Source organism: Grus americana, chromosome 2 (genome assembly GCF_028858705.1).
Source record: "Grus americana isolate bGruAme1 chromosome 2, bGruAme1.mat, whole genome shotgun sequence".
In the NCBI taxonomy this organism is placed as follows: domain Eukaryota; kingdom Metazoa; phylum Chordata; class Aves; order Gruiformes; family Gruidae; genus Grus; species Grus americana.
In genome coordinates, this window is record NC_072853.1 from 154,311,461 (window position 1) to 154,327,165 (window position 15,705).

Here is a 15,705-nt window from a genome sequence, read left to right on the forward strand (position 1 = left end):
TCTTACATCATTTTTCAAAGGAAAGGGTACTGTCTAATACCATATAGGACCTGAGAAAGCAGAACAAAATCTTTAAGAAGTATGCATTCAAAATTATATATCTGCCATTTGTTTGTTAAGTGCATTAATTAATTTTTGGTTCTTTACCTCTAAGATCCATATTTCCATTTTCTGTATTTTCTGGGCATATACATGGAAACTTAGAGGATTTGTCTTGAGAAGTGTGATTTTTTTGTCTCTCTGCAATTCTCAATGAGTTCCTACAGGCATTTACAATTGTAGTACCTTGCTAAAAATCAACATGGTTCATGCCTGGACACTTCTCTCTTGAAAACTTGGATACTTCAAGAGCTTTAATTTCCACACTGACAATTTCCTCACTTTTTAATTTCACCTCTTGATTTGAAAATTAACTGAGGAAAGTCTATTTTCATTCAGTATAGATGTTGATACTTAGCAGAACTTTACTCAGTTTGAGAATGTGTTTCACAGGAACAGTTCTCGAGATTAGTCCATACAGTTCACCGTATTTAGCTTGATTCCCTGTCTCTGCAACCTTTAACTTTTCTTCAAATCTGTTCTTCAAATGAAGCTCTCTCTTATTCTAGTTAAAAAGGCTAGTCTTCTAGGGAGCTGTAGGCTAAAGTAATAAACTTCCCTGATGCTCTTCTTCACAGAGTACTCAGCCTGAGCACACGTATGCACAGACACAGCTTTTCTGGTGAGCTATGTTTCTGAATACTTGAATCCCTTTCATATTGATCTATATTAGTTTATAACACAGGATTTGTAAGCTCATACTACACATAAATGTTTCTAACTGCCAGCTGCCATGACAGATACTCAGAATTGCTAGGTATTGACAGTTGGGTAAAAGTGGAGGGGGTGTATTTTCTTAAGATGAATTTGAAAGAAAACAGTTAATTCTGAACACGCTATCCCAAATTGCTGGGCCTGGTTCAGACCTCATTCTAAGTGTAAAGGAGTAGCTTCACCAAAACTAAAGAAGTTATGCTTGCCTAGACTTGTATGAAATCAGAACAGATTAACAGGTATCTCTTTACAGAATGGGATCTTTCACAAGCAGACGGGACTAAACCAGAGTAGGCTCTTATTCATGCTCCAGATAGACTCTCTAGCTGGCAAAGTGCTTTGTGGCAGCACTGCCTGTTTTTACATATTATTTTTAGTTAGGCTTTTCTCTACAAGGGGTTTTATTGTTCAAGAGGGGGCACTCCCACCCCTGCTCATAGTCATCAAGCCATAGTATTGGGTAATTATTGCTCTTTACGTGCCAGGATCTCAGACCAAGAAAAGACAGGCAATCCCGACATGGGAAGACACGCACTGGCACAAGAAAACCAACTAGAGAGACAATGAAGAGAGAAAAACACAGGGAGAGACTGTATGGGATTGTGCTCTATCTGCATCAGGGACAATGTTGTTTTCCCCCAGCAGCTTTCCAATATAGTTACTCCATTCACTGATGAATTAAGAGTATGTGAAACTGTGCCAAAGCTAATCCAATCAAATTCCACCCAGCTGGTTAAATCCAATTGCCCATGCCTTCCTCCACAATGCCAGAGCATCCGTGGTACAATTTGCGAAACTGATTCCTCCCCTCCCAGTTCTCATTGCAGATCTGTGCTGTAAGGGTGATCTTCCCTCGTATGCATAATGCCAGGGGTTCTGGCTGCTTCCAAGCTCAGATCTTATCTTGTTCCATCCTTGAAGAAATAAAAAAAGATAAAAAATAATATGAACAGTTATATACATAAAAATATTCCAGTATAGTTGTTCTTGAAGTGCTTCACCTAAACCAATGAACAGTCTTTCTTGAGTTGAGGGGAAACTGCCTCTTCTGCAGTGATTTCAAACTGGTGAATAAGATGGCAATACTAAAAAATTATAATAATATAATATACACTTATTTGGGCTATGTATGTTTAGGGAAATATTCCAACACCTGCTCTCCAGTGTATCATCACCTTCACTCTTGAATCACCTATTTCCTCCTGCATAGTACATGAAAACAGATAGGATGCTTTAGTTGCCATGCACTTCAGAGCAGAGCCTTGACTTTGTGCTCTGAATTATTGCCTAGAATAGTATATCGTAATTGGCTAGCACGAGTTTAATATCCTAATTTATGTGCTAGAGTTAAATACATGAAGTAGGTAGCCCAAATTTCTCCCTTTATCTTAAAATGAAATCTTGATTTACTCTGTGGTTCAAATAAGGTTTCTCTCCGATTCAAATAAGGAACTTGCTTTCTGAGAAACGAGTACCATTCACCAAAGGACTAACTTCACTGATACCTAGCTTAAAAACACTCAAATGGTAACACTAAGCAATAACTCCCATCTCTTACATGCTTCTTGTTAGGTCTTGATGTCTTTCCCGTGAACAGTAGCTGTGGCTATCTGCTAAATACCACAGAAACCTCCAGGTACGTCTGGCGACGGCACAGTGGTTGGGGCAGGCATAGAAAGGGCTTCAGGTATCTTGGGACAAGGCTGAAAGGACATTTTTTGGCAAGCACTGGATTTCTCTCTCCAAGAAAGAGAGACTGCCTTAATCCTAGAAGAATCAACACCTTAAGCAAAGGAGAAATCTGCCAGAGGAGTCCATCCAAATCCACAGGGGTGGGAATCTAAGACGTGATCCACAAACACGTTCTCTTGAGGAACACAGTGAAAGGCTTTGCCATATGGGTCGGGTCAGAATCAAGCATGATGCATTCTGAACTTGCCTTGAGGAAGGAAGTCTCTTATTGCTACTGAATTTAGGCTTGTGACAATAAATGTAAGTAATAACAATTACCAGAGGGTTAATCATTAACATTCCTTAGGTGTGTTCATCACTGTGGTTTTAGCTATACAATCAACAGAGTTTAGGGTATGATCCAGTTGACCAGCCAGATCACTTTTTACGTAGGAAAGTTCATTTGAAGCTTTTGCTTAAACTCCATATGATTAGCTCTGTGCTAAATTTGACAGTATGGCATTTTAGAGCGAATGCATGCCCAAATTGCTAGTCGGACTCTTACTAAACATTAGATGGCGGTGTGGGGAAGGTATTCTGTGACACGAAGTTACCAGACTATCTGAAGAGAAGCGGAAGCAAAAGATCTGGTTGTCACCAATCATTTATCTTAAGGATTTTTTTTTAAACTGTGCTTCCCACATCATTTGGTTTGCAAGCGGAACGTAGTTTTAGATTAAATAATATTTATCATTTTTATTTAGTCAAAATAGATAAAAATCTTATCTAAGCAAAACAGTGACCTACATCTGCTGGTTTGAATCACTTAAGATTTTTCAACAATGTTCCAGGAAGATTTCAGGCGCAAAATGTAATGGGTCACAATCATTAATATTTAACCTATGAAAATTAATTTTCTTCTGTATAGTGGAGGTGCTACAGATTTAAAAATACCTTTGTGCAGGAATAAGCCGTTTGTAAACAGAGGTACCTCAGTGCTGACTAATCCTGAAAGGCCTGGCCTTAGTTTAAGGAGCTTCATGGTGTTCCTCAGCTGATCCTGAAGTTGCTCCGGAGGGCACACTCATTAAAATACATCATCTTAAACCTCAGGAATAGAATGGTCTCTAATTGAAGAAAGACACAAAAGATCTTCTTGTGACATCTAAGCATCTCAGTAAGGCACAGTGAACTGTTCTTGCTTTACTCACCAGTATTTATCAAATAATACCATTACATTTGCATCATGCATTTGCTATAGCTGAAATAAAGTAAACATAATTGAAAACCAAATATGTTTCCTGACATATATTTCACCTATGTACTTTTCTCAGCTCTTAGATACCGGCAGGAGACCATTACCCTACAGCAGCGTTCCTTTTCTTTAACTATGTATTGCAGCACCTTTGCCATTATAATGTACTTCAGCAAGCTCTTAGGGTGAAAGGAGGAGAAAAAAAGGTATATGAAAAATTCAGAACATAAGACTGCAAGTAAGAAAATAGGTAGCTACCTAATAATTACATGGTCACAACTGGTGATCACAAGTTTTAAATGCTTTAAAATAATTTAAAATATTTACTTTTAGAATATGAGTTTTAAATCTAGACCAAGGTTTAAATTATTCATTTTTTATGAAGAAAATAGCTCTTTTTAAGCTCTGCTTATCTACTTAGAGAAGTAGACTTTGCAATTAACCCATCGCCATCATCATGTCGTTGCCTGTTTTTGTTTCAAACCTTAGGAAAATTGTGGAATATGTATAAATTGCAAGCTTTGACTAAGGATTTGCTACAATAGATTTAGAGCTGTTAGAAAGTTTCTAAATAATTAGAGGTTATGAAATGTTTGCTATATGCCTAAAAAATTTAGTGGGATTGGTACAGTGAGGCAAGGCAACACAACAGCCTCCCAGTGAACGTCACCCAAACACGTACTTAAAGGACGGTGGCACTGGGTCCTACGAGCAGTCATGCTGGGATGATACAGATCAAAAAGCCCAGAAATGGGTAAGTGTCCCCGATTCTTAGCGGAAGGTGGGACTTAACAGCGCAGGGCAGGGCAGGGAGCTGCAGCAGGCAAACAGATAATTCTTCCACGGAGGTGTGTCTGGCTCTCTTGAGGTCCTCCTGTGAGATGTGGTAAGCTAGGCATTTCACTAACATTTTATTATTCCATTGCATATATGCTAAGAAAGATGTCATTCTTACAAAATTGTCTTTGAAATTTCCTGATTGCTGCTCATGTGTATTTGAGATTTAACCAACCCTGCCGACGAGCATAGTTTATGGCCAGACCTGCTCTGAGCAGAAGAGCGGGCTGCCAGCAGGCTGGGCTGCCAGCTGCAGAGCAGGGTGTGCTCCAAGGGAGGAGCCCAATGTACCCTCGGGACGCAAGGATCTGCGCGGTGGTGGAAAGCACGAGTTAGAATTACGTCCTACGAGACAACATTTCTAAACCAGAGCACCAGCAAATATTTAATTTCCTTTTGTTTGCAGGTGAGCTACTGAAGACACTAATACAGAAAAGACACTATACCTATTCTCATTCATCTTGAGTTACTCAGATACAAAGGGACAATGTAACTCACAAACTGCTGCCCATCCATGCTTGGGGGTGTCACAAAAATAGTTACAGAAAACATTCTCAAAATAGTTTTTTTTTAAAAAAAAGACATTCTTTTTCTTTCTTGTTTCTTTGTACCTCACTAGGGTACATTTGCATCAAAGAAAGATTCAGAGATAGTTGAAAATTAGAAACAAATTTTTTTTGCAATGTGCAATCTGAAAAAATAAACTCAGATGAAAACTTGGAAGTTTTTTATGTAGTCACCTGACTTGGGCAGATCTTATGAAAACATCAGATATCATGAGACGCCTGTAAGAAGTAATGGTTCCCAGGGTATGGGGCTGTAAGTCAAAGCATTTTTTATAAACACACAAATGTGTTTTTCTGTTATCAAATTATCAGTGTAACCATTCAACTACCATGACTCAGACCTCCAGTAGTCATGACATTTGCTTACAGAGATTTTAAAAATGAAAAAAAAAAAAAAAAGACACGCACAATCCCCATCTTTAGCATTCCACTGATACTGAAAAAGTGGATTTTGACTGGGAAAGCTCTGAATGCAGAGAAAGCGGTACATAGGGGTACGTTACACATCCTCCTTCCTCTTTGGCCAGTTATCTTTGACACTATCAGTCTAAATGCGCTCTTAACAAGTTCTCAAAGAATTCGTACATTCTTTCAAAAAGCTGAGAAACACCAGTGAAAATTTCCTACTTGAAGCTGCATTTGGACTTCCCAGCCGTGCGCAGGCCGTCTGTCTGTCCCCGGGGTCTGGCCTCCATGCTGTTTGGGCCTAGGCCGGAGGCGAAACGGAGAACACGGCAGCTGCCACGCAGGGTTTCCGTGGGGTTGGCGTGCCGTGGAAACGAAAACGGGGGGGGGGGGTTGCTGAGGCACCTTTCCCCACCGGGCCGACCGGCCCGGTGGGGAAAGGTGCCTCAGCAACCCCCCCCCGTTTTTGTTCACGCCATCATCCATGGCGGTTCCCAGCCTTGCGCCTCTCCCCCCCTCGGATGCCACCCCCTCGCTTCCTTTAGCGAACAACGTTCTTTGCTCTTAGATGATGTAAAAAATATACATCTACGTGTGTAGTGTCACTGGGGACGCTCAAAGCCTGGTTCCCGCCGGCTGGCGGCACGGCCGTAGCGGGCCGCAGCCCCCCCTCACAGTCCCGCGGACGGCCCCACGGCCAGGCCTCCGCTGAGGACGGACGGACTCCTCCGCCGAGCCGGGTACCGCCGTCCCCCGGGAACGGACGCGACTACCGCTCCCGCAGCCCGCCTGGCGAGAGGCGTTACCGCCCGCTTGAACCGGAACCGGTTAGCGGGGGCCGCCCGGAGCGGCTGCTGCGGCTGCCGCTGCCGCGGAGGCTGCGGGGCTGCCGCGTGGGTGCGTGCGTGGAGCGGGCCCGGCGGCTGCGCGGGGGCGGGGGAGGAGCGCGGCGGCCCCGCCGCCGGCGATGGGGCTGTGCTTCGGCGGGCCCTGCGCTGCCTGGCCGCGGAGGAGGGCTTAGCTGCCGCAGCCCACGCCGGCGGGCCGCGCTGCGGGGCTGCCTCCGCGGATGAACCGCCGGGGGGATCCTCCGGAGAGTGCAGCCGCAGGGCGCCGCAGCCGCCGCCTCTTCCCCCGCCGCTCCCCCTGCTCTCCGCCGCTGCCCATGGCTTCCCGCCGCCCCTGCTGACCGGCCGCCCCTCGCCTCCTCCCGAGCCGGGCCGGGCCGGGCCGGGGCCGGGCAGAGAAGATGGGGAACACCACCTCCTGCTGCGTTTCCTCCAGCCCCAAGCTGCGCAGGAATGCCCACTCCCGGCTGGAGTCCTACCGCCCCGAGGCCGAGCTGAGCCGGGAGGACACGGGCTGCAACCTGCAGCACATCAGCGACCGGGAGAACATCGACGGTGAGGGCGGGCGGGCGGCCTGGGGACCCCCCCGCTTCCCTTCCCCTCCCTACCCTTCCCCGCGGCGGGGCCACCGCTCTGCCCCGGGCGGCTCCCCCCGCGGGTGGGGCCGGTCCCGCCGCCCTGCCCGGGCGCTGAGCCCGCTGCCGTGACACCGTTCCCCTCCGTGCCGCGGCAGCTCGGTTTCGGTCCCCACGTCCGCCCCGTGGGGCCCAAACCCGAGCTGTCGCGGTACATCTGCCCGGGCTTTAGCCTCCAGAGCTGCCCCTTTCCCCGGGAAGAGGTGGTGCGGGACCCTTCCAGCGGGGGCTGGGTAGCATCCCCCCTCCCCGGCATCCTCCGGCAAGGGTCAGGCTTTGGGCCCGGGTGTGCGCTGCCGAGACCCTTCTCTGCAGGGTGGCGTGAGATGGCATTATTGACACTCGTCCACGCCGCGGAGGCCCCGTGACTCCAACGCGGATCTCGGGGTTCGGTTGCGGCCCAGGGAAGCGTCCTTTGCAGGGTGGGCAGTGCGGCCCGTGCCGTGCCGAGCTAACGTCACCTGCCGGGTATGTCACCTGCCAGGCCTCTGCAGGGCTGGGAAGTTAAAGGACAAACCCGGCCGGCGATAAAAGTGGGAGAAATGTTTCCCGTGACAACCTTCTCTTCAGTGACTTTTTCTTCCCCCGTTACTGTCATGATGAGGCGCTGCTCTGTGAAATCACAAATACCTCCTCTCCCTCTGCAGTGACACTCAAAAAAGCCATATGCCCGTTGGTTTAGTAATGACTGAATGTGCTGCTGTTTTGGCTAAGCAGAATAGAGCTCAATTTTAAAGATGTGGTTTAATGTATACATGTGATTTAGTTTTTGATTAGCTGAAGTATTTAGTCCTAAAACTTTACTTGGTAAAAGGTCAGCTATCTCCTGGATTAGTTTACATGAACTGCCTTTGGTAGAAAGCCAGAAAGAGGGACTTTGGTGCACTTCAGTTTGCCTTCCATATTTTTTTCATAGCTTATTTGATTGTGATTTTATTACAGAGTTTTATGCCAGGTCAGTTCTTGACACTGGCAAAGTTATGAAGCCCATAGAGGCAGACAGGTTCCCTTTCTGGTTAAGATTATTTCTTTTAATGACATACATTCTGGAAATATGAATGTTTTTCAGATGTCTTTGCTACATGCAGCTGAAAAATTGGAGTGTAACAGGATCAGTAGGTGGAAAAAATACATAATGGTCTGGTCTGAGAAAGCCAGGGAGATGAAAGAACCAATTGTTGATCTATGAATGATTAATTCTTCCAACATCAGTGTTGTCCAGCGTAGCAGCATGCAGCTCTCTCTGATGGTACGGATTTCTCCGTCTATACCAACACAGTCTGCAGTAAAGTTCTTGGGCAGAGATGTGTGCGTCTTGTGCCTTGTTCTTGATGTGGGGTTTTTTTTGGATGGGAAGCAGGGCATAGATGGAAATAGTAAGTGCATGTGTGCTTGGTAAAATGTGCATGTAATGCAGATAAGTTCCTGCATCTTAGTTGTTATTTGCAAAAAAAAAAAAAAAAAGTGTTTGGTTGTTTCATTTGTTGGATCAAGGCACGTGTGTGTTCTGTCTCTCTTCTCCTTTAAACTGTGACATGTTTTAAGCCTAGAGTTGTAACCTGTTGTTAGAACACAGACAATACCTTTTGTATTATTTTTAAATTTTTTTGGTTTTGATTTGCAACTATTGTCACTGCAATGTCTCATTTTCAAATGGGCAAGCTGTCTTTAATTCTGAAAAAAGAGCAAACAAATTTAGGTTTTCTTTTGTGTGCCTTACTCTAGTCTTGCCCCTTTTCATGGATAGAGTCTGAGAAATAAGTGTTCACTGGGGAGACTGATGGACAATAAATGTCTGTACACCAAGAAAACTGGAGATACTTTGGGTGAAACAGCTTTTTGAAGCGTGCTTTGTTGCAGGTCTGTTACCCTGGAGTCATATCACTGAAGGTCTTTCCGTCAAAGATGATAGACTGATTACTAAATATAGTAAGATGACACTGTGTTTCTGAAATTTTATTTCCTATTGGATTAGCTGTTATGTTTTTGTTGTTAGACTGTTTGAAGTTGTGTGGCATACAGATGTTTACAGATGAGACACTGGGGTGGGAAAAAACCCTTCACAGTAGAGAAGTCTAATGGTATTATCATTTTACAATGATGTTCTTTACAATGAAAGAACAATAGTCTGGTTATCTGTGTCGTGAAAAGAAAATGCTGGATGTTGATTCCTTGGTGTTCCTGCAAGTCATAAAGTATTTCCAAGAGTTTCTCAAATCAGTAATGTTGCCAAATGTACTTTTTTTTTTTTGTTTAATAAATGATGACGAAGACTGCTGCACTGAAAGGAAACTTTCTCGATGCTTCAGATTTATGTTTCTCACTGTTCAAGTGAGAGCCCTTCCATCCGGCTCAGTACATGTGGCAGTGACAACCAGGCTCTCAAAGTGCAAATTCATATCCCTAGCAAGAATTTGCCTTGTGAGGGGTACTTTCAGGGACTGTAACAAATCATGACATGCAGTGTCTGAGTTAATGTTTCATGTGGAAGTTGCTTTCATGCTCATATTCATGGAAGTTCATGAAATGTTTTATTTTTTGGAGTGTGTAAAGCTGCTTGAATAAAACAAGAACTTTTAGAACCTTTAAATCAGCTGCAGGCTGTTTAAGCTTTGAAAAGAGATGAGTGGTTTTCACTGCTGCAGGCCCTGTTTCTGGCAGTAAGAGAGGGAGAAAGAAAAAGAGGGAGGGATGTCAAACCTTTAAGAATGATTTAACTGGAAGTCTTAGTACTAGTGGAAGTGTTTGACGTTTGCCAGTCTTATATACTTCATAAGGAAATACTCATCAAATCTGCCTTCAAAATCATGCCTTTGAATTGTCTCCTGTCATTCACGTACAATACCCAATGCAGGAGCGGTTTTCCAAAGAGCAGTTGGAGAAATTCTGCTTCCCTTGGAATGGGTTTTATAGCAAGACTTTACCTCTACATCCCTGGTACCTTGTCAAAAATCTCAATTGCTGTAATATTTCACAACTGTTTATGAAGTGGTATCTGAAAGATAAGGGAATTTTGAAAGAGATTTGATTACAAGGAATTTATCAAATGACTTCTTTTAGAGGATGATAATGGTGAATTTCTCTTTCTTCCTTTTTTCCCCAAAAATGTATAAGACCATAACGTGACTTCTATAAAGATCCACAGATGTGCAAAATTGCCTCTCTGAATATAGTGCAGTCACCATTGCTCATGGTAATGAAGAACACCTAACAGATTTTTACTTCCCTTTTTTTTTGAGAAAGAGCAAGAGGGTAATTGTAACATACAGAGGTTACTGTCTGGTTCTGATGATTTATTGCTAATGGGGAGCTTCAACATTTTTCACTGTTTCACATTAAAAAAATTACTTTAAGAAAGTTATGGCAGTGAATTCAAGACTTCAAGACTTCAAGACTAGATTCCTAGCTCTCTCTGCCATCAAGACTTTTTTTTACAGAGCGTTAATGACAACAATAAGTAAAAATGGTAGAAACCTTAATGCATCAGACTGTCTATCTCATTTGCATATAAACTTTTGGCTGTGCAAGCCGTGTAGGGATCTTGGTGTATGCATCGTTTAAATCCTGGCTAGCTGGATTGACCGCAGTCTAGACTCCGCTTGTTCTTTACATCAGCAGGTCACACAGTCAGACCACTGTTGGTTTAACTCGCAAAAAAGCAGCGTGTGCTGATGTGCTCAAATGTGATTTCTCTGAAGCACGATTTCTGTAGTAAGCTTGTCAAGTATGGAGCTGTAGGGAGGGGGCAAAGGGGATATCTTTCCACAAATATGGCACGAAGCAAAGCTGATACCCTGTAATGAAATGGGCCAAAAGGCTGTTCTCGAAAGAGACTAGATGGAGAGTTCCAAGGCTGTTTGAAGGAAAGACAGTTCTTAACGATTCACCCCTTCCCTCTCTCTTCCCTCCCCACCTCAAATCAGATATTTATTTTTTTTCCCTCTTTGTAAACTCCTGCTAATGTCACTAGGTCATTTTTCATTGCTAGCTCAGATAATGTCATCCTGTGCAACTGTGCATCACTGATAAACCTCTCCAGCTCTTTTCATGATAGGCCAGTGATCTTTTTTGCTGCATAATGCACAGGCTGCTAAGAATGGACTACTTTTTAAAAAGCCATTTATTTGTTCATTTACATATTATTTTTTTTCTTCTGCTTTCTTAAAACTGGCATATGGGAGTCTCTGAAATGAGATTAGTGAGTATTTGCGTATCTCTGTCTACTGGGTTTTATAAGAATGGTGAGATTTTAGCAAAATACAGGAAAGTTTTAAGATGTCTGCCCCATATTCCTAATGAAATTTCGCTGAAAGGGAATACTGGTGTTTTCAAGAGCTAGGGCATGATGGGTTGCACGTTGTGAAGGAACTGACCTACATTCACAAAAGTCAAGAAGTGAGCACTTGAGAAGCAAATTAAAGATCTTATATGTTGCACACAGACATTCCTGCTAACACCTGGATTTAAAAAGCATAGCCCTTCTTTAAAAAAAAAAAAAAGTTCTATTTGGTTTAGAGAAAAGTCTCTTTCAAAAATTTTCTTGTTCCCTTAGCCAGAATTCCTGCACAGAGGTGATCTATATGCTTTTCAGTACTGTTGTTTGCATTACCTACCTAAGCATTTGTCAGAGGTCATGTATCAAGGTACCACTGCAATCTTGTGCATGAAAAAATTAAAAATAGAGCCTGCTGTGGCCTACATCACTGAACTTAGTCCTGTACTGCACGCTGCTAGTGCCGCATTCCTCCCAGCTTGCTTTTTATCTTCCACTGTCAGCTTCATCTGCTTATTCTGTGCTGTGCCCTGCTTCTCACAGAGGCAACATCATGTTGTACAAAGCCTTCCTAAAACCTCACCTTCGCATTGCTCACATCAAATCACTAAATTTACACCCTTTATGAAGTCAGTATTTTCATATTTAGCTGCAGAAGCTTTCAGATGCACACACGCCGAGACTAATCATATTTGAACTTACTTCTCATGAATTTTATTAGTGCACTGCCACCTGATTAAGATTTTCTTTGAGTTACACAAGATCAACAGTCTTGGCTGGGTAAGTTGGTACTTGAAGCAGAATGACAAGACAAAATTACAGGTCTCTGGAAATGGAAGGACTACTGTATTTTGAGGTAGTGTTTTTCCCTTAGATTTTACATGTAATAAGAATAATGTATTTAAAAGGAATGAAAACCTCTCCACTGTGAGGTCATAGCTATTTTACCTAATTTTCTGTGCTTACGGAAGGCTTTTCAGACTTTCAGGGTATGTTTTCTGCATCTTCAGGCCTCGCTCAAGGTCAGCCGGTACAAAAAGCAGGCCTGAAGTTTGGCACCCACGTGGTGGGCCACCATTCTCTGAAACACGTGAGATGCTGTTTGCTGCGCGCGTGTAGCAGCTTCCCGACGCTGTGAATGCCTTTTTCTAGCTGCTCCCTGTAACGTATCGTGAGGTTGGAAGGGGAGCGAGTGAGCAGTGCCCAGCGCTGCCTCGTAGCTGTCCCTGTCCTGCCAGCCAGCTGCAGATAGGTGTGATCTACCCATCTTCCTGAATATCTGAGCGAGAATATGAAATACACTTTACCAACTGAAAATGTAAACAATGTATAGCCTTTCTCTGAGCTTTCTGTGTAGAAATGCATCGGCATTACTTTTGCTTCGTTACTTTTCCTTTGGACTTGTATAGCTAGAGCTTTTAAAATCCCTTAGTTTTCTATGTGCATTCTGACATATGGAGTGATCTTTTTTACTTTATCCTGCAGAATATTTAATATATGTGCCATACATCTCTGAGATGTATGTGAAGAGCTAGTAAATGTTAATAAACTTTTTAAATTTGGGGATTTGTAATTTAGATAGAACACTCCCAGCAGTGTGCTGAGGTGGTGCCTTCACTGAGGTAGCTACCGCTTCCTCCGTATCTTCTGTAACAGCTTTGTCTCCTTACAACCCAGCTTTAGAAGCAAATATTCCAGAATTGCTGAAGTGGACTGTTGGGATTTTCGTGTTTTGCAAGCTAAAACTTTTTGCAGAAGTTGACCAAAATTCAGAGATGGTTTTATTGAGCTCAACTTAAACTACTTCTGTTGCAGATTGTGTAGACCCCGTATGTCATTGTAACCCATCGCCCCAGCCAGTTCAGTTTGAGCATCAGCAGCTCTTGAGCTTCTTCTGGGAGGACTAGCTTAAATTTAGAGCACTGAATTTAGCACTAAATTTAGAGCCTGAACTGGGTGAAGAAAGAACTTAAAAGCAGCAGCATTGTCCTGAAGAACAGTCCTTAGCTGGTATAGAAGCTGGTCAAGGAGCTGTTATTGGCATTAATGGGAAATTACTAGTGAAAGCAGATTGGAGAAGTTGCACAAAATCCATTCCCCCCCTCCATGTTTTTATTTGTTTCCTTTCCCATCACAACGCTTGTAACATTTTGGGCCTGCAAACTGTAAAGGATTTATTAGATCTACTATCAGCAAAGACGAGTTTCTTGAATTGGCGAGAATGTTCATTTTACATTAACTGGTGTTATTCACTTCTCTATTTCTTTGCAAAATAATTCTGTTAAGTCAGGCTAGTGTTATAGCCATTTTAGTGAACTGCCTTTGCTATGCCATCATAGATGCAGTTTGCTCTGTAACAGTTGTGCTCTTGCTCTATAGCTTGTGAAGGTTTGAACAAAATATATTGATAAACACAATATTTTTGTCACTGAGTGACAATTTATTACTGTGTTGGTGTAAAAATGTTGCAGAAAACTGTAATATTTGAACGTTAAGGCAAGTTTATGGAGTAGAGCTAATCCTAAGATTAAAAGTGAATTGTTATCCACCTCACGTAATGTTTCCCACACTCTTCTCCACTGTGGTTCTTGGAGGGGAAGAGTGTCTGCACTGTGATCTCCTTATGTCTCTGCAAGAAGAAGAGTCAGCCTTCAACTAGTCATTCATAATAGTCTTTAAAAAAACCCCTCCCAACTTCAGTTAAAAAAAAAAATTCTATCTCAGGTTTTTTGCTTGCTTGTTTCTTTGTCTGCAGAATGATTCTTATGTACCTGTGGCTGAGATCCAGAAGATATCAGATGGGAAGTGAAAAGATTTACTTTCAACAATAGTGAAACTAATATGAGACTGTGTTGAAATTTTAAAGGCTTCTTTTCTTTGCTGCATTGGTATTTCATTAAGAGTGGGAATTGATGAGTTACTCCTGACTCCAAAGGTTGGATTGTAAGGAAACAAAACTGTTGCAGAAGCTACAGAGGATGTGGTAACTGCTGCAGGTTTTTATAAAGCCAGGCTACCCAAAATGTCATGATAAGATGCATTGTTACTAAGTGAAGATGCGAGACTGGTGGTGCAGGGATCCTTTTCTAGCCTTGGAGCAAAACTAGTGGATTATTGGCATGATTACAATTGTTTCTGGCATGCTGTTTATCCCTGCACATTAGTATTCTGGGAAATGGTATCTTTTAGTTGCTGTGTTTGTTATTTGTTATGGCATCTTACTGAACACTTCCAACTGATAAAGAAACTTATTACCATCTTTGTTCTTGGAAAGAATGCATTGATTTCAGGTATTGAAAGTAATGCTGCATGAGAAAGCAGCTCTACTTGATCAGCAAAGATGTTTTGAAATACTATCCTACACTTTCTTGCTTCTATGTGAACTCTCTCAGGAGAGGGTAATTTAGGAATTGTGAGCATAGGTGAGGTTGTGTCTGCGAAATGACTGGCAGTAGTTATGCTTCTGTGCTTGTAGTTGCTTGTTGGGTTTTTTTAGTATTTCTCAGTAGTTCCATTTTACAACTAAATATGCTGTGGTTTCTTTATCCTCTTTTCAGACCAGAAAAACTCTTCAGACTTTCAGATCTCATCTGTTTTTCTAGCTTGAAAAAAAGTTGTCTGTGTGTTATACCATCATATATATGGTTTACATTCAGTGAGCTGTAGTCTCTTTGAATTACGTGTGTGTGTGTCCCCCACTTCCTCCTCCTCGAGGAAAAAAATAACCAGTGTGAAATACAGGTTAGAAAAAGAAAAAGTTATGATTGAGACCATGCAGACAATCCTAACAGAAATTTTTATTTCTGGACCGTTGGTTGGCTTGCTTATTATGGGATTGCAGTCTCTTGTGTGTCCGGGAGATAGGATAGATGGTATCACAGCTGTTATGAATGAGGAGCTTTATAATCTGTTCTGATACCTGTTGGATTTTCTTTTTGTTTTGGAGGACTTCAAAGTACTCGTTTCAGTCTTATTAATTAAGTTTACAAAACTATATAACTGAAATCAACAGAGATAAGATTCATAATGGTAAGTCCAGTTATTGCAGGATGTTTTGCCTAACCATTCAGTGCATTATTCTGCTGTGTTTATACTTAGGAAAAACCCCACAGTTTCAGATCTTATTAGAAAGAATTTTATTTCTAGTTGCTAATACAGTTTCAACTACAGCTATAGGCAGGATCTTGAATTTGCTGGATCCTCAAACTCAGCAAAGTCTGTTGAGGATCATCTTTCTTTAGTTTGAAATTCTCTGTCCTATTCACTCTCTCTGTTAAAATAAGCTATGTAATTAACCTCTTGACATAGCAGTACGTATATATGGTTTGAAATTCTAGTGTTTTGACTATAAAATAGTAATCAATGGTAGATTTATTTGCATCTTGATTTGAACAGTCCCTGA

The 15,705-nt window shown here is 42.3% G+C and overlaps 1 protein-coding gene across 1 annotated transcript in view; it reads left to right on the forward strand.

The window, feature by feature from the left end:
* The first annotated feature begins 6,160 nt into the window (after window positions 1–6,160).
* CCNY (cyclin Y) overlaps window positions 6,161–15,705 on the forward strand; it is a 128,241-nt gene continuing 118,696 nt past the window's right edge. Inside the window, exon 1 of the mRNA XM_054815467.1 lies at window positions 6,161–6,950. Coding sequence (XP_054671442.1) covers window positions 6,797–6,950 — 154 coding nt within the window. The 5' untranslated portion in view covers window positions 6,161–6,796. The remainder of the gene's footprint in view (window positions 6,951–15,705) is intronic.